The 27,679-nt window shown below is 46.6% G+C and overlaps 1 protein-coding gene across 1 annotated transcript in view; it reads right to left on the minus strand.

The window, feature by feature from the left end:
* Nucleotides 1-27,679, minus strand: part of LOC137545330 (uncharacterized) — a 197,645-nt gene that overhangs the window by 89,848 nt on the left and 80,118 nt on the right. The window contains exons 9-11 of the mRNA XM_068266440.1: nucleotides 17,213-17,335; nucleotides 16,592-16,689; nucleotides 16,379-16,481 (exon numbers count right to left, since the gene is read on the minus strand). Coding sequence (XP_068122541.1) covers nucleotides 16,379-16,481; nucleotides 16,592-16,689; nucleotides 17,213-17,335 — 324 coding nt within the window. The remainder of the gene's footprint in view (nucleotides 1-16,378; nucleotides 16,482-16,591; nucleotides 16,690-17,212; nucleotides 17,336-27,679) is intronic.

The following is a 27,679-nucleotide window of genomic DNA, read 5'->3' on the forward strand; positions in this document are numbered from 1 at the left end:
ATGAGAGGGAGGAGGGGCTCCATTTATGGGCTCAGAGCTAATTAACATTAGAATTTATTTCAGGTGTTTCCAGCGTGACAGGAGACAGCAATGTCTCAGCAGCAGCCGTCCTGGAGGACGATGGGAGAAAAAAAAGTTTCCCAGCTTCCCTGAACTTCCTGTAAGCGTACTTCCGACGCTTACAGGACGCATTCACAAAAAAGTACTGTGGCCATCTTGTTGCCAAAAAGTAAAATTACACCCAAAAACATATTTCATATACAAATACATTACTTTACAATATAAATTAACTCATTAACTCCCACACTCCCCAATTGTTACCAATTTTTATTTATGGAATATAAAAAAAAATACAAAACATTACAATAAAAAAACATAAATAGTTATCTTAGGGACTGAACTCTTTAAAAATTTATATCAAGAGGGTATAACACTGTTACTTTATAAGCTATGGGCTTGTAATTAGGGATGGACGCAAAACGGGAAAAAAAATGCACCTTTATTTGCAAATAAAATATTGGCGCCAAACATTGTGATAGGAACATAATTTAAACGGTGTAATAACTGGGACAAATGGGCAAATACATTTCATGGATTTTAATTACAGTAGCATGCATTATTTAAAAACTATAATGGCCGAAAACTGAAAAATAATGATTTTTTTTCCAAATGTTTTCCTATTTTCCCATTAAAACACATTTAGAATAAAATAATTCTTGCCATAATGTCCCACCTAAAGAAAGCCTATATGGTGGCAAAAAAACAAGATATAGTTCATTTCATTGTGATAAGTAATGATAAAGTTATAGACGAATGAATGGAAGGAGCGCTGAAAGGTGAAAATTGCTCTGGTGCTCCAGGGATAGTAATACCCCTCAGTTGTGAAGTGGTTAACAAAGCGCTGATTGCGATCGTCGGGAATCGCGAGGGTGTCCAGTGACTTCTACCCCACTAATCGCGGTAAAATCATCCTGCATATTGAAGTGTGAGTGGCCCTTAGGCCAAAAGATCTGAATATGGAAATAGATCTGAGCTGCTTCATTGATAACGGCTGGAGGGGAGTGGAGATAGTTATTCCCTGGCCCATTGGAGGGGCTGCTGAGATTGGGGTCCTGTAGATTGGGGCATGTGTATGGGATTGTATCCGGGAGCAGGGGGGCAGAGGTGAGTATAACCCCCTAATCCATATGGAACTAACATATACCCCATTTCTCTGGGAGGACAATTATTACATTTTATATACTACTAGCTGATGACCCAGCGTTGCCCGGGAATGTATTTAGCTGCTGTTGCTCCTCCCATGTTTTCTAACCCTAACGCACAAACACTCAATGACCAAGTTTGTGAGCTTTGGGGTCCTTGGCATCAATAATTTGTATTATCCCAGTGAAATGAAACAAATCTGATTGGCTGTTTGTGGCTCCGCCCCTTTGCTGAATTTGAACCCCAGTGATCCAATGACCAACTGCACCAGGTTTGAGGCTTCTGCCATTAACAGTGCAAGAATGGCAGCAATTTAAATATTCCCCTTGAAAATTGACAGGTGAATTTTGATTGGCTTTCTTAGGCTCCACCCACTTTTTTGAATATTAATCCCAGTCATCCAGTGACTAACTGGGCAACATGTGAGAACTCTGCCATTAACAGTGTAAGAAGGGCTGCAGTTTACATTTTCCCAGTGAAATTTGTTTTTGGCTCCGCCCACTTTTTGTAACCTGGACACACAGTCACTCAATGACCAAGTTAGTGATCTTTCAGGTTCCTGGCATCAAAATTGTGTGAACGGAAGCAGTTTATCCAGTAAATAAATCTGATTGGCTGTTTGTGGCTCCGCCCCTTTAGTGAATTGAAACCCGTCACCCAATGACCGACTGTTACAAGTATGAAGCCTCTGCCATAAACAGTGTAAGAATGGCAGCAGTTTAAATATTCCCCTTGAAAATCAATAGATGAATTTTGATTGGCTGGTATAGGCTCCACCCACTTTCCTGAATATTAATCTCAGTCACTCAGTGACTGACTGTGGTAAGTTTGAAGCCTCTGCCATTGACAGCGTAAGAATGGCTGCAGTTTACAGTTTCCATTTAAAATTAATGGCTGAAATTTGATTGGCTGTTTTATGCTCCGCCCACTTTTTCTGAATTTGTAACCTCGGTCAGCAAGTGACCAACTGTGCCAAGTGTGGGGACTCTGGCTTTATTACTGTAAGAATGGCAGCCTTTTACATTTTTTCCATTGATATGAATGGGTGAAATCTGATTGGCTGTTTGTAGCTCCGCCCAGGTGTGCAGGGGGGACGCGAGACCCCCAGAACATATCATCCCAGGTAGTAAGGGATCTGTATACCAAGTTTCGTTCAAATTGGTCAAGGCATTTTCAAGTGATCGTGGCACATACACGAATTTATATACAGTGGGTTGCAAAAGTATTCGGCCCCCTTGAAGTTTTCCACATATTGTCACATTACTGCGACAAACATGCATCAATTTTATTGTAATTCCACATGAAAGACCAATACAAAGTGGTGTACACGTGAGAAGTGGAACGAAAATCATACATTATTCCAAACATTTTTTACAAATAAATAACTGCAAAGTGGTGTATGCATAATTATTCAGCCCCCTTGGATCTGAGTGCAGTCAGTTGCCTATAGACATTGCCTGATGAGTGCTAATGACTAAATAGAGTGCACCTGTGTGTAATCTAATGCCAGTACAAATACAGCTGCTCTGTGAGGGCCTCAGAGGTTGTCTAAGAGAATATTGGGAGCAACAACACCGTGAAGTCCAAAGAACACACAAGACAGGTCAGGGTTCAAGTTATTGAGAAATTTAAAGCAGGCTTAGGCTACAAAAAGATTTCCAAAGGCTTGAACATCCCACGGAGCACTGTTCAAGCGATCATTCAGAAATGGAAGGAGTATGGCACAACTGCAAACCTACCAAGACAAGGCCGTCCACCTAAACTCACAGGCCGAACAAGGAGAGCGCTGATCAGAAATGCAGTCAAGAGGCCCATGGTGACTCTGGACGAGCTGCAGAGATCTACAGCTCAGGTGGGGGAATCTGTCCATAGGACAACTATTAGTCGTGCACTGCACAAAGTTGGCCTTTATGGAAGAGTGGCAAGAAGAAAGCCACTGTTAACAGAAAGCATAAGAAGTCTCATTTGCAGTTTGCCACAAGCCAGGTGGTCTGGTCAGATGAGACCAAAATGGAACTTTTTGGCCAAAATGCAAAACGACCTCAATTCACTAAGCTTTATCAAACACTTTATCAAACGTTTGATAATTTACCTCATGGGTAAAATCTAATTTTGAATTCACTAAGGTGTTATATATTTATCAAATGTTTTATCGATAAAACGTTCAATAAATCTGTAACACCTCAGTGAATTCAAAATTAGATTTTACCCATGAGGTAAATAATCAAACGTTTGATAAAGTGTTTGATAAAGCTTAGTGAATTGAGGCCATATGTGTGGCAGAAAAGTAACATTGCACATCACTCTGAACACACCATCTCCACTGTCAAATATGGTGGTGGCAGCATCATGCTCGGGGGGTGCTTCTCTTCAGCAGGGACAGGGAGGCTGGTCAGAGTTGATGGGAAGATGGATGGAGCCAAATACAGGGCAAACTTGAAAGAAAACCTCTTAGAGTCTGCAAAAGACTTGAGACTGTGGCGGAGGTTCGCCTTCCAGCAGGACAACAACCCTAAACAAAGGCAGGGCAACAATGGAATGGTTTAAAACAAAACATGACTAATGCCTCAAAAGGCAAGAAAGGACCGCGCTCCACAGCACTTGATTAAAATCTATGTATATATAGCTTCAATGTCACCAGTATAGGGGATCCACAGACTTTGCTAAAGTACACAACCTCTCCAATCACGATCCAGTCCACAAAAAAAGTTGCGATCACAATCCTGACCTCTCAGCGTGGTATAGGATTTCCCTGTAAAAACATCCGAATATAGTGCAATATTGCTTATCATGAACCACCTAGTGATTCACTTCATGCAGTTGTGTAAAAGATAGCCTCCACCCAGATACAGAGGAAACATGGGGGAATACTTTTCACCCCCTTAGTGAGTCTCACTCACCAGATTGCTTCTTGTATTGCAAGCATATAAGCCCTCCAGCCTGAGCAACAATTCAGGACCTTCAAAAATATAAAAAGCGGGACTCGCATAGCATAAAAACCTCTTTCATTTATTGCTAAAAGGGAGCACAGATTATCCATATCATATTGCTCTAGACTCCAGCCTGCCTTTCCTTTCATGCCTAATGTAACGATCGGTGTCAGCACACAGAGAGAATCTGATTATTGGTGATCTGCAGAATCACCAAGAATACAGATATACCTGATTATTGATGATCTGCAGAATCACCGATAATCCAAGTATAGCTAACCTCTGGACACCTGAAGCGTGTACGTGTTTTGGTGCAACAGTAGGCTATCTCCCGTGGGGCGGGAGACGCAGGAACTATGAGCAGGGACCACCTGAGGAGCAGTGGCCCTTGGCTGTGTGGGAACTATCTCCTAGGAGAGGGAATAGAGATAACCTGGGAGCCAATGATTTCCTGCTATACTGGGAATCAGACTGTACTGCAGCCAGAGGACTCCTAGAGGATAGAGCCCCTGGCTGAACTGCAGGAGGGACTCTCTGCGGAGCAGGAGGTCCCTGCAGCTAAGTGATACTTGGTGGAATAGAATCACAGTTAGTACAGGGAGACTGTACACTCTAGGAATGAGTGACAGCCAGAAGATTCGGGCAGGCCAGGTCGGCAACACACGAGCAGATAAGGTACAAAGACAGAAGGCTGATTCGGTAACCAGTTACAGGCAGGGTTTGGCAACAGGTAGGCAGATATGCAGAGGTACCGAATCAGTATGCAAGAGAGAGGTCGACAGAGCAAATAGTTAGTCATAACAGATATAAAGCAGAGTCCTAGTCTGGGGTGTGAGGTCCGCAGTCTCGACACCCTGGAACTAGCCTGGAATATAACGTAATGATGACACAGAGTCCCTAGTCTTGGGTGCGAGGTCTGTGGTCTCGACACCCTGGAACTAGTCGGGAGTATAACAGAATGATAACACAAGTCCCTAGTCTTGGGTGCAAGGTCCGTGGTCTCAGCACCCTTGAACTAGTCTGGAGTATAACAGAATGATAACACAAGTCCCTAGTCTTGGGTGCGAGGTCCGTGGTCTCAGCACCCTGGAACTAATCTGGAGTATAACAGAATGATAACCCAAGTCCCTAGTCTTGGATGCGAGGTCCGTGGTCTCAGCACCCTAGAACTAATCTGGAGTATAACAGAATGATAACACAAGTCCCTAGTCTTGGATGCGAGGTCCGTGGTCTCAGCACCCTGGAACTAATCTGGAGTATAACAGAATGATAACACAAGTCCCTAGTCTTGGGTGTGAGGTCCGTGGTCTCAGCACCCTGGAACTAATCTGGAGTATAACAGAATGAATAACACAAGTCCCTAGTCTTGGGTGCGAGGTCCGTGGTCTCGACACCCTGGAACTAGTCGGGAGTATAACAGAATGATAACACAAGTCCCTAGTCTTGGGTGCAAGGTCCGTGGTCACAGCACCCTTGAACTAGTCTGGAGTATAACAGAATGATAACACAAGTCCCTAGTCTTGGGTGCGAGGACCGTGGTCTCAGCACCCTGGAGCTAATCTGGAGTATAACAGAATGATAACACAAGTCCCTAGTCTTGGGTGCGAGGTCCGTGGTCTCGACACCCTGGAACTAGTCTGGAGTATAACAGAATGATAACACAAGTCCCTAGTCTTGGGTGCGAGGTCCGTGGTCTCAGCACCCTAGAACTAATCTGGAGTATAACAGAATGATAACACAAGTCCCTAGTCTTGGGTGCGAGGTCCGTGGTCTCCGCACCCTGGAACTAGTCTGGAGTATAACAGAATGATAACACAAGTCCCTAGTCTTGGGTGCGAGGTCCGTGGTCTCAGCACCCTGGAACTAGTCTGAAGTATAACAGAGCAGTGACACAGTTTCCCTAAACTTGGGTGTGAGGTCCTTGGTCACAACACCCTGGAACTGGTCTAAAGTATAACACAGCAATCACACAGTAATCTGGCTAAGTGTGAATTCCCAGGTCTACCTGGTTCTAACACACTGTGGGATCTGACTATGGTCTGAGCGCTCACACATATGCATTCGCAACGGCAGACAACCAGCAACTGCAAGGCAAGGTCTATATATACCTGCAGTGCTGTGCAGCCCCGCCCAAGCCACTCAGCCAATCCAGAGTCCAGCTGGGATCAGCTGATCGGCCTGATCAGATGACTCCCCTTCTGCTGGTATAAATGTCCTGTCGCCAGGCGTGCGCACGCGTAGCTCTCCATCTGTGTGCACTAGAAGGTCCAGCCAAGCCAGACGCGTATTGCTGCGCGGAAACCGCCGGCCCGAACGCGGAGACAGCCGCCCCGCCACTAGACCGCGCGGCGGCATCTCCGCTGATCATCACACCTAAATAGGGGATAGAAGCTGTATGAGATGTTGGGAATCTTTGAGGTAGGAGGGTAAGTTTATTACGAGGGGTTGTAGGTGTTTGTCAATGAACCGGGACAAATTGCTGGTCATGGAATCAATGCCTGCTATAATGGGTGACATAGACCTTTTACTTTGTTCTTTTACTATTATAAGCTATATGTTGTATGTATATTTATGTGTATGCTTTTTATCAAGACCTGGTTAATCTCTGCTATTTATTATGCCCTTTTTTAAATATCTTTTTGGCAAATGTTGAAGTTACTGCTGTGTATCTGGGCCACCTCCAACATGGCGGCCCATCAGTACTGAGGACCAGGCATGCCTCTTCCAAGATGGCGGCCTGACTCCTCTTTAAAAGGGTAAGTCTTTGCAGGCTCCTCTCACTGATGATGCACTTCCTCTCTCTAATTGATGTCACATCCTGCACACTATTTAGCATGCTCAGACACTCTCTGCCATTGCAGAGGCGCTGAGTGTCGTTTGTTTTGCTAGATGGTAAGTCCTGGTGGGTTTATCCACTTACATCTTGTATTTACTGCTGCCATCCATATCTTTTAACCCCATACTGGGGTATGTCGGTTTTGCTGCCATTGTTTCGCTTGTTTTGCTGCCATTCACACTCTTTTTACTATCTTTGACCTACAGTCACCTCTGATGCTATTTGCTCTGTAACTTGCACGTCCCATGGCCACAATAGATAAACCCCTTCCTTTTCTTTTTTCCCCCCTCTTCCCCCCCCCCCCTACTCCCTTGGCCTGACACACAACCTTCCCTTGGTCTCCCCCCCCCTCCCCCCCCTAGGTTTCCCCCAACCCCCACCCCTGTGTTGTTCTCCCCCCCCTCCCCCCCTAGGTTTCCCCCAACCCCCACCCCTGTGTGGTTCTCCCCCCCTCCCCCCCCCCTAGGTTTCCCCCAACCCCCACCCCTGTGTGGTTCTCCCCCCCTCCCCCCCTCCCCTCCCTCTCTCTCTCTCTACCAAATTCTTTAACCCCCCCACCAACACAGCCCACCAACATAACAATTCTATGATACAAAATACTGTACCTTTACTGTCAATGTACTATATTATTTTGCACATGTTTGTCACTCAATGATTGAAGTTTTAAATGTAAGATATATTATAGCAGAAACAATATACCCTCTGATCTCTGTCATTTGCAGCTGTAACTCCTTTTTCTATTGCCTGAGGAAGCGGGCGCTGACCCGTGAAACGCGTTGCTTTGTTTTATCTGGAGTTCGTTAATAAATAGACTGAATGTACAGTCGTGTTGTGTCTGCTTGGAGGAGGTAAGTCCACCACTGCCTCCTCTAATTACCAAGTTTTGGCTTTTAAGCTCTTTTAAAACCCTTTTTATCCTTTTGGCGCCTCTGTTCTCTCTTATATAACATTGTATCCACCCTTGGTGGAGGGTTGCGACCCTTTCTACTATCTACAGAGAGCGACTTGTTATTCCTGAGTGGGGTCAGGATAATCTCCCCACCTGCCTTTACAGTGGTTGCCTATTGGTGACCCATGTTTGTGAGTATAACAACTATTACTCTTTGTCATTACCCCATTTGTCAATACATACTACACTATTGGGGCTCTTGGTGTTCCTCTGTTTATCTCGTTTGTGAGACCAATCTGTGTACAGTAATGTACAGTGACCATTATCAGCTTATTACAGGCCGGTAACACTAACTCCCCCTACTGTGACCAATCTGTGTACAGTAATGTACAGTGACCATTATCAGCTTATTACAGGTCAGTAAACACTAACTCTCCCTACTGTGACCAATCTGTGTACAGTAATGTACAGTGACCATTATCAGCTTATTACAGGCAAGTAACACTAAGTCACCCCTACTGAGACCAATCTGTGTACAGTAATGTATAGTGACCATTATCAGCTTTTTACAGGTCAGTAACACTAACTCCCCCTACTGTGACCAATCTGTGTACAGTAATGTACAGTGACTATTATCAGCTTATTACAGGTCAGTAACACTAACTCTCCCTACTGTGACCAATCTGTGTACAGTAATGTACTGACCATTATTAGCTTATTACAGGTCAGTAACACTAACTCCCCCTACTGTGACCAATCTGTGTACAGTAATGTACAGTAACCATTATCAGCTTATTACAGGCCAGTAACACTAAGTCACCCCTACTGTGACCAATCTGTGTACAGTAATGTACAGTGACCATTATCAGCTTATTACAGGCCAGTAACACTAAGTCACCCCTACTGTGACCAATCTGTGTACAGTAATGTACAGTGAACATTATCAGCTTATTACAGGCCGGTAACACTAACTCCCCCCTGCTGTGACCAATCTGTGTACAGTAATGTACTGACCATTATCAGCTTATTACAGGTCAGTAACACTAACTCCCCCTACTGTGACCAATATGTGTACAGTAATGTACAGTGACCATTATTAGCTTATTACAGGTCAGTAACACTAACTCCCCCTACTGTGACCAATCTGTGTACAGTAATGTACAGTGACCATTATCAGCTTATTACAGGTCAGTAACACTAACTCTCCCTACTGTGACCAATCTGTGTACAGTAATGTACTGACCATTATTAGCTTATTACAGGTCAGTAACACTAACTCCCCCTACTGTGACCAATCTGTGTACAGTAATGTACAGTAACCATTATCAGCTTATTACAGGCCAGTAACACTAAGTCACCCCTACTGTGACCAATCTGTGTACAGTAATGTACAGTGACCATTATCAGCTTATTACAGGCCAGTAACACTAAGTCACCCCTACTGTGACCAATCTGTGTACAGTAATGTACAGTGACCATTATCAGCTTATTACAGGCCGGTAACACTAACTCCCCTACTGTGACCAATCTGTGTACAGTAATGTACAGTAACCATTATCAGCTTATTACAGGCCAGTAACACTAAGTCACCCCTACTGTGACCAATCTGTGTACAGTAATGTACAGTGACCATTATCAGCTTATTACAGGCCAGTAACACTAACTCCCCCTACTGTGACCAATCTGTGTACAGTAATATACAGTGACCATTATCAGCTTATTACAGGCCAGTAACACTAACTCCCCCTGCTGTGACTGATCCGTGTACAGTAATGTACAGTGATCATTATCATCTTATTATAGGCCAGTAACACTAACTGCCCCCTACTGAGACCAATCTGTGTACAGTAATGTACAGTGACCATTATCAGCTTATTACAGGCTGGTAACACTAACTCCCCCCACTGTGACCAATCTGTGTACAGTAATGTACAGTGACCATTATCAGCTTATTACAGGCCAGTAACACTAACTTACCCCTACTGTGACCAATATGTGTACAGTAATGTATAGTGACCATTATCATCTTATTACAGGCCAGTAACACTAACACCCCTACTGTGACCAATCTGTGTACAGTAATGTACAGTGACCATTATCAGCTTATTACAGGCCAGTAACACTAACTTACCCCTACTGTGACCAATATGTGTACAGTAATGTATAGTGACCATTATCATCTTATTACAGGCCAGTAACACTAACTCCCCCCTACTGAGACCAATCTGTGTACAGTAATGTACAGTGACCATAATCAGCTTATTACAGGCTGGTGCCACTAACTCCCCCTACTGTGACCAATCTGTGTACAGTAATGTAAAGTGACCATTATCAGCTTATTACAGGCCAGTAACACTAACTCCCCCCTACTGTGACCAATCTGTGTACAGTAATGTACAGTGACCATTATCAGCTTATTACAGGCTGGTAACACTAACTCCCCCCACTGTGACCAATCTGTGTACAGTAATGTACAGTGACCATTATCAGCTTATTACAGGCCAGTAACACTAACTTACCCCTACTGTGACCAATATGTGTACAGTAATGTATAGTGACCATTATCATCTTATTACAGGCCAGTAACACTAACTCCCCCCTACTGAGACCAATCTGTGTACAGTAATGTACAGTGACCATAATCAGCTTATTACAGGCTGGTGCCACTAACTCCCCCTACTGTGACCAATATGTGTACAGTAATGTATAGTGACCATTATCATCTTATTACAGGCCAGTAACACTAACTCCCCCCTACTGTGACCAATCTGTGTACAGTAATGTACAGTGACCATTATCAGCTTATTACAGGCCAGTAACACTAACTCCCCCCTACTGTGACCAGTCTGTGTACAGTAATGTACAGTGACCATTATCAGCTTATTACAGGCTGGTAACACTAAGTCACCCCTACTGTGACCAATCTGTGTACAGTAATGTACAGTGACCATTATCAGCTTATTACAGGCCGGTAACACTAACTCCCCTACTGTGACCAATCTGTGTACAGTAATATACAGTGACCATTATCAGCTTATTACAGGCCAGTAACACTAACTCCCCCTGCTGTGACTGATCCGTGTACAGTAATGTACAGTGATCATTATCATCTTATTATAGGCCAGTAACACTAACTGCCCCCTACTGAGACCAATCTGTGTACAGTAATGTACAGTGACCATTATCAGCTTATTACAGGCCGGTAACACTAACTCCCCTACTGTGACCAATCTGTGTACAGTAATGTACAGTAACCATTATCAGCTTATTACAGGCCAGTAACACTAAGTCACCCCTACTGTGACCAATCTGTGTACAGTAATGTACAGTGACCATTATCAGCTTATTACAGGCCAGTAACACTAACTCCCCCTACTGTGACCAATCTGTGTACAGTAATATACAGTGACCATTATCAGCTTATTACAGGCCAGTAACACTAACTCCCCCTGCTGTGACTGATCCGTGTACAGTAATGTACAGTGATCATTATCATCTTATTATAGGCCAGTAACACTAACTGCCCCCTACTGAGACCAATCTGTGTACAGTAATGTACAGTGACCATTATCAGCTTATTACAGGCCAGTAACACTAACTCCCCCTACTGTGACCAATCTGTGTACAGTAATATACAGTGACCATTATCAGCTTATTACAGGCCAGTAACACTAACTCCCCCTGCTGTGACTGATCCGTGTACAGTAATGTACAGTGATCATTATCATCTTATTATAGGCCAGTAACACTAACTGCCCCCTACTGAGACCAATCTGTGTACAGTAATGTACAGTGACCATTATCAGCTTATTACCGGCTGGTAACACTAACTCCCCCCACTGTGACCAATCTGTGTACAGTAATGTACAGTGACCATTATCAGCTTATTACAGGCCAGTAACACTAACTTACCCCTACTGTGACCAATATGTGTACAGTAATGTACAGTGACCATTATCAGCTTATTACAGGCCAGTAACACTAACTCCCCCCTACTGAGACCAATCTGTGTACAGTAATGTACAGTGACCATAATCAGCTTATTACAGGCTGGTGCCACTAACTCCCCCTACTGTGACCAATCTGTGTACAGTAATGTAAAGTGACCATTATCAGCTTATTACAGGCCAGTAACACTAACTCCCCCCTACTGTGACCAATCTGTGTACAGTAATGTACAGTGACCATTATCAGCTTATTACAGGCTGGTAACACTAACTCCCCCCGCTGTGACCAATCTGTGTACAGTAATGTACAGTGACCATTATCAGCTTATTACAGGCCAGTAACACTAACTTACCCCTACTGTGACCAATATGTGTACAGTAATGTATAGTGACCATTATCATCTTATTACAGGCCAGTAACACTAACACCCCTACTGTGACCAATCTGTGTACAGTAATGTACAGTGACCATTATCAGCTTATTACAGGCCAGTAACACTAACTTACCCCTACTGTGACCAATATGTGTACAGTAATGTATAGTGACCATTATCATCTTATTACAGGCCAGTAACACTAACTCCCCCCTACTGAGACCAATCTGTGTACAGTAATGTACAGTGACCATAATCAGCTTATTACAGGCTGGTGCCACTAACTCCCCCTACTGTGACCAATCTGTGTACAGTAATGTACAGTGACCATTATCAGCTTATTACAGGCCAGTAACACTAACTCCCCCCTACTGTGACCAGTCTGTGTACAGTAATGTACAGTGACCATTATCAGCTTATTACAGGCTGGTAACACTAAGTCACTCCTACTGTGACCAATCTGTGTACAGTAATGTACAGTGACCATTATCAGCGTATTACAGGCCAGTAACACTAACTCCCCCTACTGAGACCAATCTGTGTACAGTAATGTACAGTGACCATTATCAGCTTATTACAGGCTGGTGCCACTAACTCCCCCTACTGTGACCAATCTGTGTACAGTAATGTACAGTGACCATTATCAGCTTATTACAGGCCAGTAACACTAACTCCCCCCTACTGTGACCAATCTGTGTACAGTAATCTACAGTGACCATTATCAGCTTATTACAGGCCAGTAACACTATGTCACCCCCTACTGTGACCAATCTGTGTACAGTAATGTACAGTGACCATTATCAGCGTATTACAGGCCAGTAACACTAACTCCCCCCTACTGAGACCAATCTGTGTACAGTAATGTACAGTGACCATTATCAGCTTATTACAGGCCGGTAACACTAACTCCCCCCTACTGTGACCAATCTGTGTACAGTAATGTACAGTGACCATTATCAGCTTATTACAGGCCAGTAACACTAACTCCCCCCTGCTGTGACTGATCTGTGTATAGTAATGTACAGTGACCATTATCAGCGTATTACAGGCCAGTAACACTAACTCCCCCCTCCTGTGACCAATCTGTGTGCAGTAATGTACAGTGACCATTATCAGCTTATTACAGGCCAGTAACACTAACTCCCCCCTGCTGTGACTGATCTGTGTACAGTAATGTACAGTGACCATTATCAGCTTATTACAGGCCGGTAACACTATGTCACCCCCTACTGTGACCAATCTGTGTACAGTAATGTACAGTGACCATTATCAGCGTATTACAGGCCAGTAACACTAACTCCCCCCTCCTGTGACCAATCTGTGTGCAGTAATGTACAGTGACCATTATCAGCTTATTACAGGCCGGTAACACTAACTCCCCCCTGCTGTGACTGATCTGTGTACAGTAACGTACAGTGACCATTATCAGCTTATTACAGGCCGGTAACACTATGTCACCCCCTACTGTGACCAATCTGTGTACAGTAATGTACAGTGACCATTATCAGCGTATTACAGGCCAGTAACACTAACTCCCCCCTCCTGTGACCAATCTGTGTGCAGTAATGTACAGTGACCATTATCAGCTTATTACAGGCCGGTAACACTAACTCCCCCCTGCTGTGACTGATCTGTGTACAGTAATGTACAGTAGGGCTGCACGGTTTTGCGGTTTTAAACTGAAACCGCGTTTCACGTGCAGCCGATTTCAGGATCGTCAGTAGCTTCGGTTTTGGGAGCCACTGATTGGCAGAAGCTGCGACTAGCAGTGAATATTTATGATTGTTAATGAGCCGGGCAGCAGGGGGAGGGCGAGTCCAGTCCAGAGCAGCACACAGCGCCACCAATAGCTAGATAGAGATGGTATGATGGAGGAGGTAGGCGGAGCTTTACAGAGGGTGGTACAAAGTGATTGGTGGTGCTGTGGGCTGCTCTGGAATGGACTCGCCCTCCCCCTGCTGCCCGGCTTATTAACACTCATAAATATTCACTGCTAGTCCTAGCTTCTGCCACGCCTCCCCCTTCCAACAACATGGGGAGCGCAGTGATGCAGGATTAGATTTTCATCAGCTGGCCCCAGGAACTGCCGGGAGGGAAAGAGGCAGAGCCAGCGTATTAACAGCAGCTGCTGCTGAAAGTGACGAGAGCTGGCCAGGAGGAAAGGCAGCGCTGTAAGGTTAGACTATTAGAAGGAGGGGCTCCGAACTCTTTCCTGTCCTGGCACCCCTGAGCCCCGCTTCTGTGCTCCGTACACAGATGTCTCCCTCTCTGCACACTTGCTTATAGAAGCAGTGATGGTTTTCTGTCCCTCTCCTTACACTTCCTTAAAGAGGAACTGTAACGACAAAACGGCCCCTGGGGGGTACTCACCTCGTGTGGGGGAAGCCTCCGGATCCTAATGAGGCTTCCCACGCCGTCCTCCATCCGTCAGGGGTCTCGCTGTAGCCCTCCGTGCAGCGGTGACGTAATATTTACCTTCCTGGCTCCTGCGCAGGCGCTCTGACGGCTGTCGGCGCCGAAGTAGGCGGAAATACCCGATCTCCGTCGGGTCTGCTCTACTGCGCAGGCGCAAGTTTCCGGCGCCTGCGCAATAGAGCGGACCCGACGGAGATCGGGTATTTCCGTCTATTTCCGTGCCGAAAGTCGCCACAGCACCCCCGCTGGAGCCAGCAAAGGTAAATATTGAACTGACAGTCGGCACAGTCGCCGGCTGTTCGGAGGGCTGCGGCGAGACCCCCGTGGGACAGAGGACGGCGTGGGAAGCCTCATTAGGATCCGGAGGCTTCCCCCACCCGAGGTGAGTACCCCCCAGGGGATCTTTTTGATGTTACACTGTCTCTTTAATACCGCAGCGCTGGTGATCTGTCTGGATGCTGCGGGTGACGGTCTGCAGGTAATAGATCACCCACTCCTACCCCTCATTGCCCTTCTCACATTCCTCAGCCTCCTCTCACTGTTATTTATGATACTCTGCACTTTAACTATTACCCTGCTGGAAGCTCTGTGGCCAGATTAACAAGTTCTCTCGTACACAGTCTGCCTCAATTGTCATCAAAATGCTCTTTATTTATAGCAGGATCTTATACTGGGGCAACTATACTAGAGGCGCTTACCTGGCTAAACTATACTGGGGGCACTGTGAATTTAGTGCTAAAGCTCGATTTAAAGAAAATCGTGAAAAAAATCGAAATCGCAATTTGAGGAAAAAAAAAAAAAATCGCAATTTCTATTTTTTCCTAAAATCGTGCAGCCCTAATGTACAGTGACCATTATCAGCTTATTACAGACCGGTAACACTAACACCCCCCCCCCCCTCCTATCTGTGCACAGTAATGTACATAGTAGTGATAAGTAGTGATAATGCTATGGCAAAATAAATGGGAGGAGCACTGAAAGGTAAAAATGTCTCTTCGCGTTAAGAGTAAAATGGCCTGTGGTGGGGAGTGGCTAAGATGACAAAAATCTAACCCTTCTACAGAGCATAACCCCGAATCAGGCCAGTCTGTGAGCAGCAATACAGCCACACCAGCAATAACCATCCACATTATCCTATATTACTGCTGATTACTCACCTGTTCTGCCCTCTGTAACATTGTCCTCCTCTTTACTTGTCCTCATCACGCCTCCCTCCTCCATAGACTGCTGATCACTCCTCACATACGTCTCTTCTTCTTCCTCTTTACTTGTCCTCATCATGCCTCCCTCCTCCATAGTCTGCTGATCACTCCTCACATATGTCTCTTCTTCTTCCTCTTTACTTGTCCTCATCATGTCCCTCTCCTCCATAGACTGCTGATCACTCCTCACATACGTCTCTTCTTCTTCCTCTTTACTTGTCCTCATCATGTCTCCCTCCTCCATTGACTGCTGATCACTCTTCACATACGTCTCTTCTTCCTCTTTACTTGTCCTCATCGTGTCTCCCTCCTCCATAGACTGCTGATCACTCTTCACATACGTCTCTTCTTCCTCTTTACTTGTCCTCATCATGCCTCCCTCCTCCATAGTCTGCTGATCACTCCTCACATATGTCTCTTCTTCTTCCTCTTTACTTGTCCTCATCATGTCCCTCTCCTCCATAGACTGCTGATCACTCCCCACATACGTCTCTTCTTCTTCCTCTTTACATGTCCTCATCATGTCTCCCTCCTCCATAGACTGCTGATCACTCTTCACATACGTCTCTTCTTCCTCTTTACTTGTCCTCATCGTGTCTCCCTCCTCCATAGACTGCTGATCACTCCTCACATACGTCTCTTCTTCCTTTTTAACCACAACACCTACATGTATCAGTTCTCCACCCTAAGTGCAGAAAATGAGATATAATTTAAATTGTGACCACAGATAACAGCACATGCAGAAGGAGAATATAATACAGTTCAGAGTCTCTGAAGACCCCCAGTCCCACCTACCTGATAATGGTCAAGGGGGGCGAGATCATCCTGTGGAGAATCCTGGGAATAAAGAGGACCTGTACATCTCTCTGGTGGGTTTCTGTTACTGGATACATCTGTAGGAAACACACACACTGACTGAATACATTGTCTCTATGTGTTTATCAGATGATGGGGGATCTAGGTGGACAATCCTGGTAATAAAGAGGACCTGTACATCTCTCTGGTGGGTTTCTGGTACTGGATACATCTGTAGGAAACACACACACTGACTGAATACATTGTCTCTATGTGATTATCAGATGATGGGGGATCTAGGTGGGCAATCCTGGGAATAAAGAGGACCTGTACATTTCTCTGGTGGGTTTCTGGTACTGGATACATCGGTAGGAAACACACACACTGACTGAATACATTATCTCTATGTGATTATCAGATGATGGGGGATCTAGGTGGACAATCCTGGGAATAAAGAGGACCTGTACATCTCTCTGGTGGGTTTCTGTTACTGGATACATCTGTAGGAAACACATACACTGACTGAATACATTGTCTCTATGTGTTTATCAGATGATGGGGGATCTAGGTGGACCCCAAGTACTGCTCTCTCCTGTGCAAGAAATGAAAGTCTCCTCTTACCCGGTGATGTGAGAGGCGGCTGACTCTCCATCATGGCGTCCTTGTAGAGGTCCTGGTGTCCTTCTATATACTGCCCCTCCTCCATGGAGAAATAGATGAGACAATGAGCCTCCTTATAGGAACCTGACACACAGAATGATACAGTCACCACCATACAAATCACTGGCTGTCACTGGATACTGTCCCATAATTCCTGCTAATGCTCAACTCACCCCAACAGCAGATCAGTGAGGATGTTGTGGGCTTCTCGTGTCTCTCAGATATCAGGGGGTGAGGTGGGGGCACCGCGATGGTCACCAGACTTCTCCCTTAGCTTGCTATTTCAATTGGCCTGGCACTGCTATTGGCCTGAGGAAGCGGGCTCAGACCCGTGAAACGCGTTGCCTGTGCTACCAATAAAATCTTTTGTCCCTACAAAGATTTGTCGTCCTTGAGGTAAGCAACCTCAAACCTTTTCTTGGTTTTAAACTGCTTTTAAACGCTTTTATATACCACCAGGGCGCCTCTTTAAACCATTTAGTGCATCCCTAACCCCCATACGATACCCGTGTGAGGGGTGGAGGCAGAACATATGTGGTTTACACCACGGTGGACATCTGCCTCTCTTCTTTTTTCCAAGGAGAGCGACCGCATCCAGGTCCTTAGTGACCTCCCCGAGTGGAGTCGGGTTAATTGTCTCCACCTGCTTCCTGTGGTCGGTTGCCCCTCTGCAACCCACTCTTGTGAGTAGATTCTTATCTTCTATATTGACAATTTTGACTTAACATATTACACTATTGGGCTCCCGTGTTTTTTGTTTCCTGTGCCTTTTCCCCAGAAGGTGTCCTGACACCAATCATCCACTTCTGTATGGAGAGACTGAAGGTAAGGTCATGTGACACTCCCAGAATCCTCCTCACCTCTCCAGTCATGTGACACTCCCAGAACCCTCCTCACCTCTCCAGTCACGTCTGCAGGGGGTGTCTATCCGCTTCATGTGACAGACAGGAAGTGCACAGAATGTCCTTCTACGCTAAACACTTCCCCCACCACAATACCAGTCCTAGGGTTGTGCTCACCAGTCCCAAAGGACTCAAATTAATGATTGAAATGAGACTTAATTGCCTCAGCTGTGCGGCTGGGAGAGAAGGGGTTACTTACCCATAAGTCCGATTTCTTCTATGCATTCCAAACATCTTGCATGCGTGTTATTGGACGCTTTGCAAGACTCACTACTGCGCACTTCCTATTTCAAGTTGGAAGGAGGAAGTGCGCAGTAGTGAGTCTTCCAGGACGCGTGCAAGACGTTTGGAACGCATAGAAGACATCGGACTTATGGGTAAGTAACCCCTTGTCTCCCAGCCGCACAGCTGAGGCAATTAAGCCTTATTTCAATCACGAATTAGAGTCCTTAGGGACTGGGGAGCCCACCGCTGACCAGTCCTCCCCTCCCCCAATATGTGCTCCCTTCACCCCAATACCTTCCCCAACCTCCCTCACCCACTATGTTCACCTCCCTAATACCTGTCCTCCCCTCCCCCACTATGTGCTCCTCCCAATACCTGTCCTCCCCTCCCCCACTATGTGCTCCTCCCCTCGCCCCAATACCTGTCCTCCCCTCCCCCACTATGTGCTCCTCCCCTTCCTCACTATGTGCTCCTCCCCCACCCCAATACCTTTCCTCCCCTCCCCCAGCATGTGCTCCTTTTCTCACCCCAATACCTGCCCTCCCCCCTTCACCCCAATACCTGTCCTCCCCTCCCCCACTACCTGTCCTCCCCTTCCCCACTATGTGCTCCTTCCCTCACCCCAATACCTGTCCTCCCCTCCCCCACTATGTGCTCCCCCCAATACCTGTCCTCCCTTCCCCCACTATGTGCCCCTCCCCACACCCCAATACCTGTCCTCCCCTCCTCCACTATGTGCTCCTCCCCTCACCTCAATACCTGTCCTCCCCTCCCCCACTATGTGCTCCTCCCCCTCACCCCAATACCTGTCCTCCCCTCCCCCACTATGTGCTCCTCCCCTCACCCTGTGTTGGCTGCAAATAAAAATATTTCCCCACTTTTCACTCAGATAATATTATTTATAACTGAGTTATTTTACAAATATAAGTTCCCCTCTCACCTCTCAGTCTGCAGCACGAGGAAATCCCTGATTTACTTCCGGTCTGTCATTACTTCCTCTCTGTGGTACTATTTCCGGTGTCTGCGTTCCAGCTGCTGGAAGTGGGTTTGCCATCTTGTGGTCAGTCAGCTAACTGCAGCCTCTATTATTAATCATAGGAAGGCAGAGCAGCCAGTGAGTATTTAAAGTGGGCCTAAACCCTTGCACAGGACAGAAGGAAACAGAGAAATGCACCCTGTGTGTGTTTAGAGAGTTAAGCCTGTCTATTTCCCCCTCATCTGTCACTTATCACATTCAGGACTATTGTGAGCTATGATGTTAGCTACTCATAATTAAAACATCATAAATGTAATTGAAGCACCTCTGAGGCGAGCCAGTGACATGACTGTGTACTCAGTAAAGTGCTGCAGAGGATTTCAGTGCTATATAGATACATAATAATAATATGGTAGGACATTAGACTATGGTAGGGATTAGAGTGTGAGCGCCTCTGAGGACAGTCAGTGACATAACTATGTACTCTGTAATGTGCTGCAGAAGATGTCAGTGCTTTATAAATACATAATAATAATATGGTAGGACATTAGACTATAACTATGGTAGAATTAGATTGTGAGCTCCTCTGAGGACAGCGAGTGACATGTCTATGTACTCTGTAATGTGCTGCAGAAGATGTCAGTGCTATATAAATACATAATAATAATATGGTAGGACATTAGACTATAACTATGGTAGAATTAGATTGTGAGCTCCTCTGAGGACAGTCAGTGACATGACTATGTACTCTGTGATGTGCTGCAGAAGATGTCAGTGCTTTATGAATACATAATAATAATACGGTAGGGCATTAGACTATGACTATGGTAGGGATTAGAGTGTGAGCTCCTCTGAGGACAGTCAGTGACATGACTATGTACTCTGTAAAGTGCGGCAGAAGATGTCAGTGCTTTATGAATACATAATAATAATACAGTAGGGCATTAGACTATGATTATGGTAGGATTAGAGTGTGAGCTCCTCTGAGGACAGTCAGTGACATGTCAACAGGATACACAAAATGAGGCCAGCGATCGGGACTGAAGCAACTGACCCCCAATTGCTCTACAATACCTTCCAGCAATATGATCAGACACTTTCCAGTCCTGATAGAATAGCATCTACAGCTGAAGCTGCCTCGTTTCTTATTGATATTTCCCCCCACCTCTCGGATGAGTCTAGAGAACAGCTAAACGCTGAAGTGTCAGATAAGGAAATGGCTGCAGCTATTAATAATGAGAAGCTGGGAGAGCACCTGGTCCTGTTATCCTGACGCCCAAATATTATACACAATTTCCTCCCCCCAAACGCTATAACTATACCTGGAGGTCATCCTGTACTCCCTGAATTTCCAGCCGGTCATGTCACGGTGATATCTAAGGACAGCGAGGACCCCTCTCCCCGACTAACTATCCCCCAATCTCTCTCCTTATCTCCACTACAAGCTTCTCACCTCAATAATGGCAGCCAGTGTCCATAAATGTATAAACCCGCTTATACATAAACATCAGGTGGGCTTTGTGCCCTTCAGGCAGGCCCCACAATAGCCATAAAATGATAGACATTATTCACCATGCTATAAAGCATTCTGGCCAACTGGCAGTATTAGCCCTGGACACTGAGAAGGCTTCTGTCAGCCTGAATTGGCCTTATATGGACTCTGCAGGTCAGAGATTCCGGGTACATTGTGACTTCTTGAATGCTATTGGGGTGCTCTATTCCTCTCCTTCTGCCACTATGAAGCCTCCTACCTCTTGCCCAATGCCGCCCTCCATTGCCAGAGGCACCAGGCAGGGATGTCCCCTATCCCCAGCTATTTCTGCCTTAGCAATGCAGCCCCTGGCAGTTGCTATTCGCTGGACAGCAAGGGTTACTCTATTGGTAGCGCTGAATATAAATGATCCCTGTTTGCTGAGGATCTAGCTTTGATAGTAACTTACCCGCAGGTTACCCTTCCTCATCTGTTACACTCATGCTCTAGTGTTGGGACTTAATCCTGGCCAAGTCACAAGTATTATTTTGTAACTTTCCTGCAGGCCAGGCTTGCATATTTCCTCTGCTTTTGGTGTGCAGTATAGGCCTTGCTTTATTAAATACTTAGGGGTAAGAGTAGAGGTGTACCGAACGGTTCGCCGGCGAACGGTTCCAGGCGAACATTGGGGGTTCGCGTTCGCCTGCGCCAGGCGAACTTTTCCGGAAGTTCGATTCGCCCCATAATGCACTATGAGGGTCAACTTTGACCCTCTGCATCACAGTCAGCAGGCACATTGTAGCCATTCAGGCTACAGTAAGCCCTGGAGCCCCACCCCCCCTTATATAAGGCAGCCTCCGGCGGCCATTACTCGTGTGCCTGCTAGACAGAGGAAAGGGACAGCTGCTGCAGACTTTTTCTCTTAGGGACAGATTAGTTAGGTTCTAGGCTGCTTTGCTTGTTCCTGACTGATTAATATTGCTTTTAAAGCACCCAGCAACAGCTCTTTTCAGAGCTCAACCTGTACTTTTTTTTTTCCTGACACTTTTGTTGCATGCACAGCCTTGCTAATTGATAGTGTGTGTGCCACTGCCAGCAGCCCAGCACATTCAGTGACTGACTGCCTGTGTGTGTGACAGGGAGCTGCACATTGTACTACCCAGTACTGCATATACCCCAGTACCTGTTGTGTTTACTTAACCCACCTCATCACTGCATATACCTAGCTTTGTGTTGAGTGAACCCAGCTCACTGCATCTAACTACCCAGTACCTGTTGTGTTTACTTAACCCACCTCATCACTGCATATACCTAGCGTTGTGTTGAGTGAACCCAGCTCACTGCATCTAAGTCTAACTACCTGTTGTGTTGAGTGAGAACCCACCTCACTGCATCTTAACTAAGTACCTTTACTGTATACTGTTCAGTGAACCCAGCTCACTGCATCTAACTACCCAGTACCTGTTGTGTTTACTTAACCCACATCATCACTGCATATACCTAGCGTTGTGTTGAGTGAACCCAGCTCACTACATCTAACTACCTGTTGTGTTGAGTGTGAGCCCACCTGGCCACCTCACTGCATCTAACTACCTGTTGTGTTGAGTGTGAACCCACCTGGCCACCTCACTGCATCTAACTACCTGTTGTGTTGAGTGAGAACCCACCTCACTGCATCTTAAGTACCTTTACTGTTGAGTGAACCCAGCTCACTGCATCTAACTACCTGTTGTGTTGAGTGTGAACCCACCTGGCCACCTCACTGCATCTAACTACCTGTTGTGTTGAGTGAGAACCCACCTCACTGCATCTTAAGTACCTTTACTGTTGAGTGAACCCAGCTCACTGCATCTAACTACCCAGTACCTGTTGTGTTTACTTAACCCACCTCATCACTGCATATACCTAGCCTTGTGTTGAGTGAACCCAGCTCACTGCATCTAACTACCTGTTGTGTTGAGTGTGAGCCCACCTGGCCACCTCACTGCATCTAACTACCTGTTGTGTTGAGTGAGAACCCACCTCACTGCATCTTAAGTACCTTTACTGTTGAGTGAACCCAGCTCACTGCATCTAACTACCTGTTGTGTTGAGTGTGAACCCACCTGGCCACCTCACTGCATCTAACTACCTGTTGTGTTGAGTGTGAACCCACCTGGCCACCTCACTGCATCTAACTACCTGTTGTGTTGAGTGAGAACCCACCTCACTGCATCTTAAGTACCTTTACTGTTGAGTGAACCCAGCTCACTGCATCTAACTACCCAGTACCTGTTGTGTTTACTTAACCCACCTCATCACTGCATATACCTAGCCTTGTGTTGAGTGAACCCAGCTCACTGCATCTAACTACCTGTTGTGTTGAGTGTGAGCCCACCTGGCCACCTCACTGCATCTAACTACCTGTTGTGTTGAGTGAGAACCCACCTCACTGCATCTTAAGTACCTTTACTGTTGAGTGAACCCAGCTCACTGCATCTAACTACCCAGTACCTGTTGTGTTTACTTAACCCACCTCATCACTGCATATACCTAGCGTTGTGTTGAGTGAACCCAGCTCACTGCATCTAACTACCTGTTGTGTTGAGTGTGAACCCTCCTTGGATGTGTAGTGGTAGCCGTTTCTCAGGCTCCACACCGGATTCCATCCCTCATTCCCCGGCCATTACCTGGGGTCACAAATGACAGACTTGCCCGCCTCCATATGATTCTCGTGAAAGGAATGTGGTGTCATCTTTGCCCGCCATAACTGGTTCTCGTTAAAGGATTTAAAGTACATTCATTTCAAATACACAGCAGGGCCTCGAAAGTCCTCCTCCTGTATTGTTATTTTTGGTCACTACCTCGGGGCGGGCGGGCGTGCATGCCTGCCCGCTGCCCTCCTTAGTTGTGTAGTGGTAGCCGTTGCTCAGGCTCCACACCGGATTCAAACCCCTCATTCCCCGGCCATTACCTGGGGTCACAATGGCAGACTTGCCCGCCTCCACAGGATTCTCATTGTAGCGGTACTGAACAAGTACACAGCAAGTAGAAAATGTAAATTAAAAACAAAACGTAAGCTTTTTAACAATGCCATGGAAAGTTGAGAAGGAAGTCACACATTACCTGACATCACTGAGTGAGGAAGAGCAATCACGCCATGTTGCGCAGTAGTCCAGCATGGCCGTCACTACACAAACAGCTGTTTGCGGTGCGTTACACAGTGAGTTTGGTGTGTCAGTGTGAAGCAGTACTCTAATTACACTCCCTGATTGATGTATACACATGCAAGATGTTTGAAAGCACGTTAGGCCTGCAATTTAGCATTCAATGTGATTTCTGCCCTTAAAACGCTGCTTTACGTCACATCCAGATTTTTCACCGGGACTTTTGGCATGTATCCCACTCCGCCATGCCCCCCTCCAGGTGTTAGACCCCTTGAAACATCTTTTCCATCACTTTTGTGGCCAGCATAATTTTTTCTATTTTTCAAAGTTCGCCTCCCCATTGAAGTCTATTGCGGTTCGCGAATTTTTCCGCGAACCGAACCTTCCGCGGAAGTTCGCGAACCCGGTTCGCGAACTGAAAATCGGAGGTTCGCGACATCTCTAGGTAAGAGCAGCAACTCCTATGACACTCTACACAGCTAACTATGCCCCTGTGTTCTCTACCCTGATTACACTATTGTCTGATGGCATCTCCACTCTATCTCCTGGCTGAGAAGTAGTTACGTTTGCATGGAATAGGAGGAGACTGCGCATGTCTCGCCAATATCTCATCTCAGGAAGCAGTGATGGCAAATTCTATATCTGCATGTAAAGAGTCAAGAGATTCAAGCACTTTATTGTCATTGTGTAACACAACTTTCATGACAGCCGCACAGTGCACATAGGGATAGTAACAAAGGGAGAAATAGAGGAATTATACAAGTATAATGCTGACCTCAAGTATAATGCCGAGACTCATCAGGAGCTCCTGATGAGTCTCCGGACGAAACGCGTTGGGCGGGGCTAGAGGTCGGCACACTAAGGAGAGCATGCTGTTTGGATCCAGGACGCTGGAGTTTTCATCTATATATGCTTTTAACATTCTGGGAAATGTGAGTGTAATCTTTGGATTTTTTATCAAAATTAAAGTAGTACTGCGCAATGTTTGTTTAGTTTTTAAAGGAGCCATACATAGTGGACTAGGAGTCAAGCCTGAGCATGAAACGCCTGTATTGCTGTTTGTGGATAGACAGCAGTAGGATCTGGTGAGCGCATAAGTTTACCTGATACTTACACCTTGGTGGGGTGCACGTTTGCTGGGTTCACATAAAGGAGAAGGTGGAGGTGTATTTATGCCTGGATACTACACTATGTGCTGCGCCTGCCTTTGTTTCCAAGTATAGAGTTGAAGACACCTGCATTTTCAGAGACTACTGCAGCCAAAAGGAAAAAGATCAGCGAGCCAGGGGCTGCTTAGATTGGGCCGTTGTTGCTGTTTGTCGTTGAGCAGCCACCCCATCTGGTGAGCGCATTGCATTTATTGCACAGGGTGCTGCACTAGGGTGAGGTGGAGGTGCCAAAGAGAGTGCTAAGATACTGCACTATTGTGTGTTTTTTCTCTTGACATATCTGAAAGTACAAGTGTGTGGAGGACTGGAGATAATTACAGCAGGAATAAGAAGCTTCATGACCGATTGGCTATAGATGGCAAGCGTTTGCTGCTGTTTGTGATTGAGCAGCCACACTATCTGGTGAGCGCAATCTATATACATTATATCCGGAGTGTGCTACACCGGTGTGGGGCAGGTGAAGGTTGTAATACTTTTGGCCTGACGTTATTACCCTATGTGGCGTGTTGTTTGTGTTTTCTCCCCTCTATGCAAATCGACCTGAGGGCTGCTTGCACTTTCTGGAAACCTTACAGAGGGAGTGAGGAGAAAGAGCCGTGTGAAACGTCACCCCGGGAGACCGTAGTAGTGCCTACACCTCTTGACTTATTTATCTGTGACTATTACGGTGTGGTGAACCGGTACTGAGTAGAGGTGGAAAATTAGTAACTGTGGGTGGAGCGCAACATCTCTGAGAACGTTTAAAGGGACACTTAAAGGGAACCTTAACTGAGAGGGATACAGATGTTTCCTTTTAAACAATACCAGTTGCTTGGCATCCTGCTGATCTCTTTGGCTGCAGTAGTGGCTGAATCACACACCTGAAACAAGCATGCAGCTAATCCAGTCTGGCTTCAGTCAGAGCACCTGATCTGCATGCTTGTTCAGGGGCTGTGGCTGAAAGTATTATAGACACAGGATCAGCAGGGGAGTCAGGCAACTGGTATTATTTTAAAAAGGAAAAATCCATATCATTCTCAGTTTAGGTTCCCTTTAAGCAATACAAAAAACTGAGTTCTACTCACCTGGGGCTTCTACCAGCCCCATGCAGCCCTCCTGTGCCCTCGCAGTCTCTCACTAATCCTCTGGTCCCCCACCGCCAGCTAGTTCTGCTTCTACCCCTCCTAGTCACTCACTGCTGCTCCAGTCCCCCGCCACCAGCTAGTTCTGCTTCTACCAGCCCCATGCAGCCATCCTGTGCCCTCGTAGTCACTCACTGCTGCTCCAGTCCCCCGCCACCAGCTAGTTCTGCTTCTACCAGCCCCATGCAGCCATCCTGTGCCCTCGTAGTCACTCACTGCTGCTCCAGTCCCCCGCCGCCAGCTAGTTCTGCTTCTACCAGCTGCATGCAGCCATCCTGTGCCCTCGTAGTCACTCACTGCTGCTCCGGTCCCCCGCCACCAGCTAGTTCTGCTTCTACCAGCCCCATGCAGCCATCCTGTGCCCTCGTAGTCACTCACTGCTGCTCCAGTCCCCCGCCACCAGCTAGTTCTGCTTCTACCAGCCCCATGCAGCCATTCTGTGCCCTCGTAGTCACTCACTGCTGCTCCTGTCCCCCGCCACCAGCTAGTTCTGCTTCTACCAGCCCCATGCAGCCATCCTGTGCCCTCGTAGTCACTCACTGCTGCTCCAGTCCCCCGCCACCAGCTAGTTCTGCTTCTACCAGCCCCCTGCAGCCATCCTGTGCCCTCGCAGTCACTCACTGCTGCTCCAGCCCCCCGCCTCCAGCTAGTTCTGCTTCTACCAGCCCCCTGCAGCCATCCTGTGCCCTCGCAGTCTCTCACTAATCCTCTGGTCCCCCACTGCCAGCTAGTTCTGCTTCTACCAGCCCCCTGCAGCCATCCTGTGCCCTCGCAGTCACTCACTGCTGCTCCAGCCCCCCTCCGCCAGCTAGTTCTGCTTCTACCAGCCCCTGCAGCCATCCTGTGCCCTCGTAGTCACTCACTGCTGCTCCAGTCCCCCGCCACCAGCTAGTTCTGCTTCTACCAGCCCCGTGCAGCCATCCTGTGCCCTCGTAGTCACTCACTGCTGCTCCAGTCCCCCGCCTCCAGCTAGTTCTGCCTCTACCAGCCCCCTGCAGCCATCCTGTGCCCTCGCAGTCACTCACTGCTGCTCCAGCCCCCCTCCGCCAGCTAGTTCTGCTTCTACCAGCCCCTGCAGCCATCCTGTGCCCTCACAGTCTCGCTCGGATCCTCCTGTCCCAGCTATTGCGGACAGGAACGCGAAGAAGCAGACGCATGGCCAGACCTGTTGGTCCTGTCGCTGAAAGTGAAAGTAGCTGCTGGCAGGGGGACAGGAGGATCCCATCATGACTGCGAGGGCACAGGATGGCTGCAGGGGGCTGGTAGAAGCCCCAGGTGAGTAAAACGCATTTTTGTATGGCTTAAAGAGAGACTGAAGTCTCTCAAAATTCAGGTTTATAGTTTAAAAACCTCTTTAATATCAATGCCCTAACTCCATCCTCACAGCTGCACACTAACTAAATCCCCCCAAATTCCCC

Source organism: Hyperolius riggenbachi, chromosome 2 (genome assembly GCF_040937935.1).
Source record: "Hyperolius riggenbachi isolate aHypRig1 chromosome 2, aHypRig1.pri, whole genome shotgun sequence".
Classification (NCBI taxonomy): Eukaryota; Metazoa; Chordata; class Amphibia; order Anura; family Hyperoliidae; genus Hyperolius; species Hyperolius riggenbachi.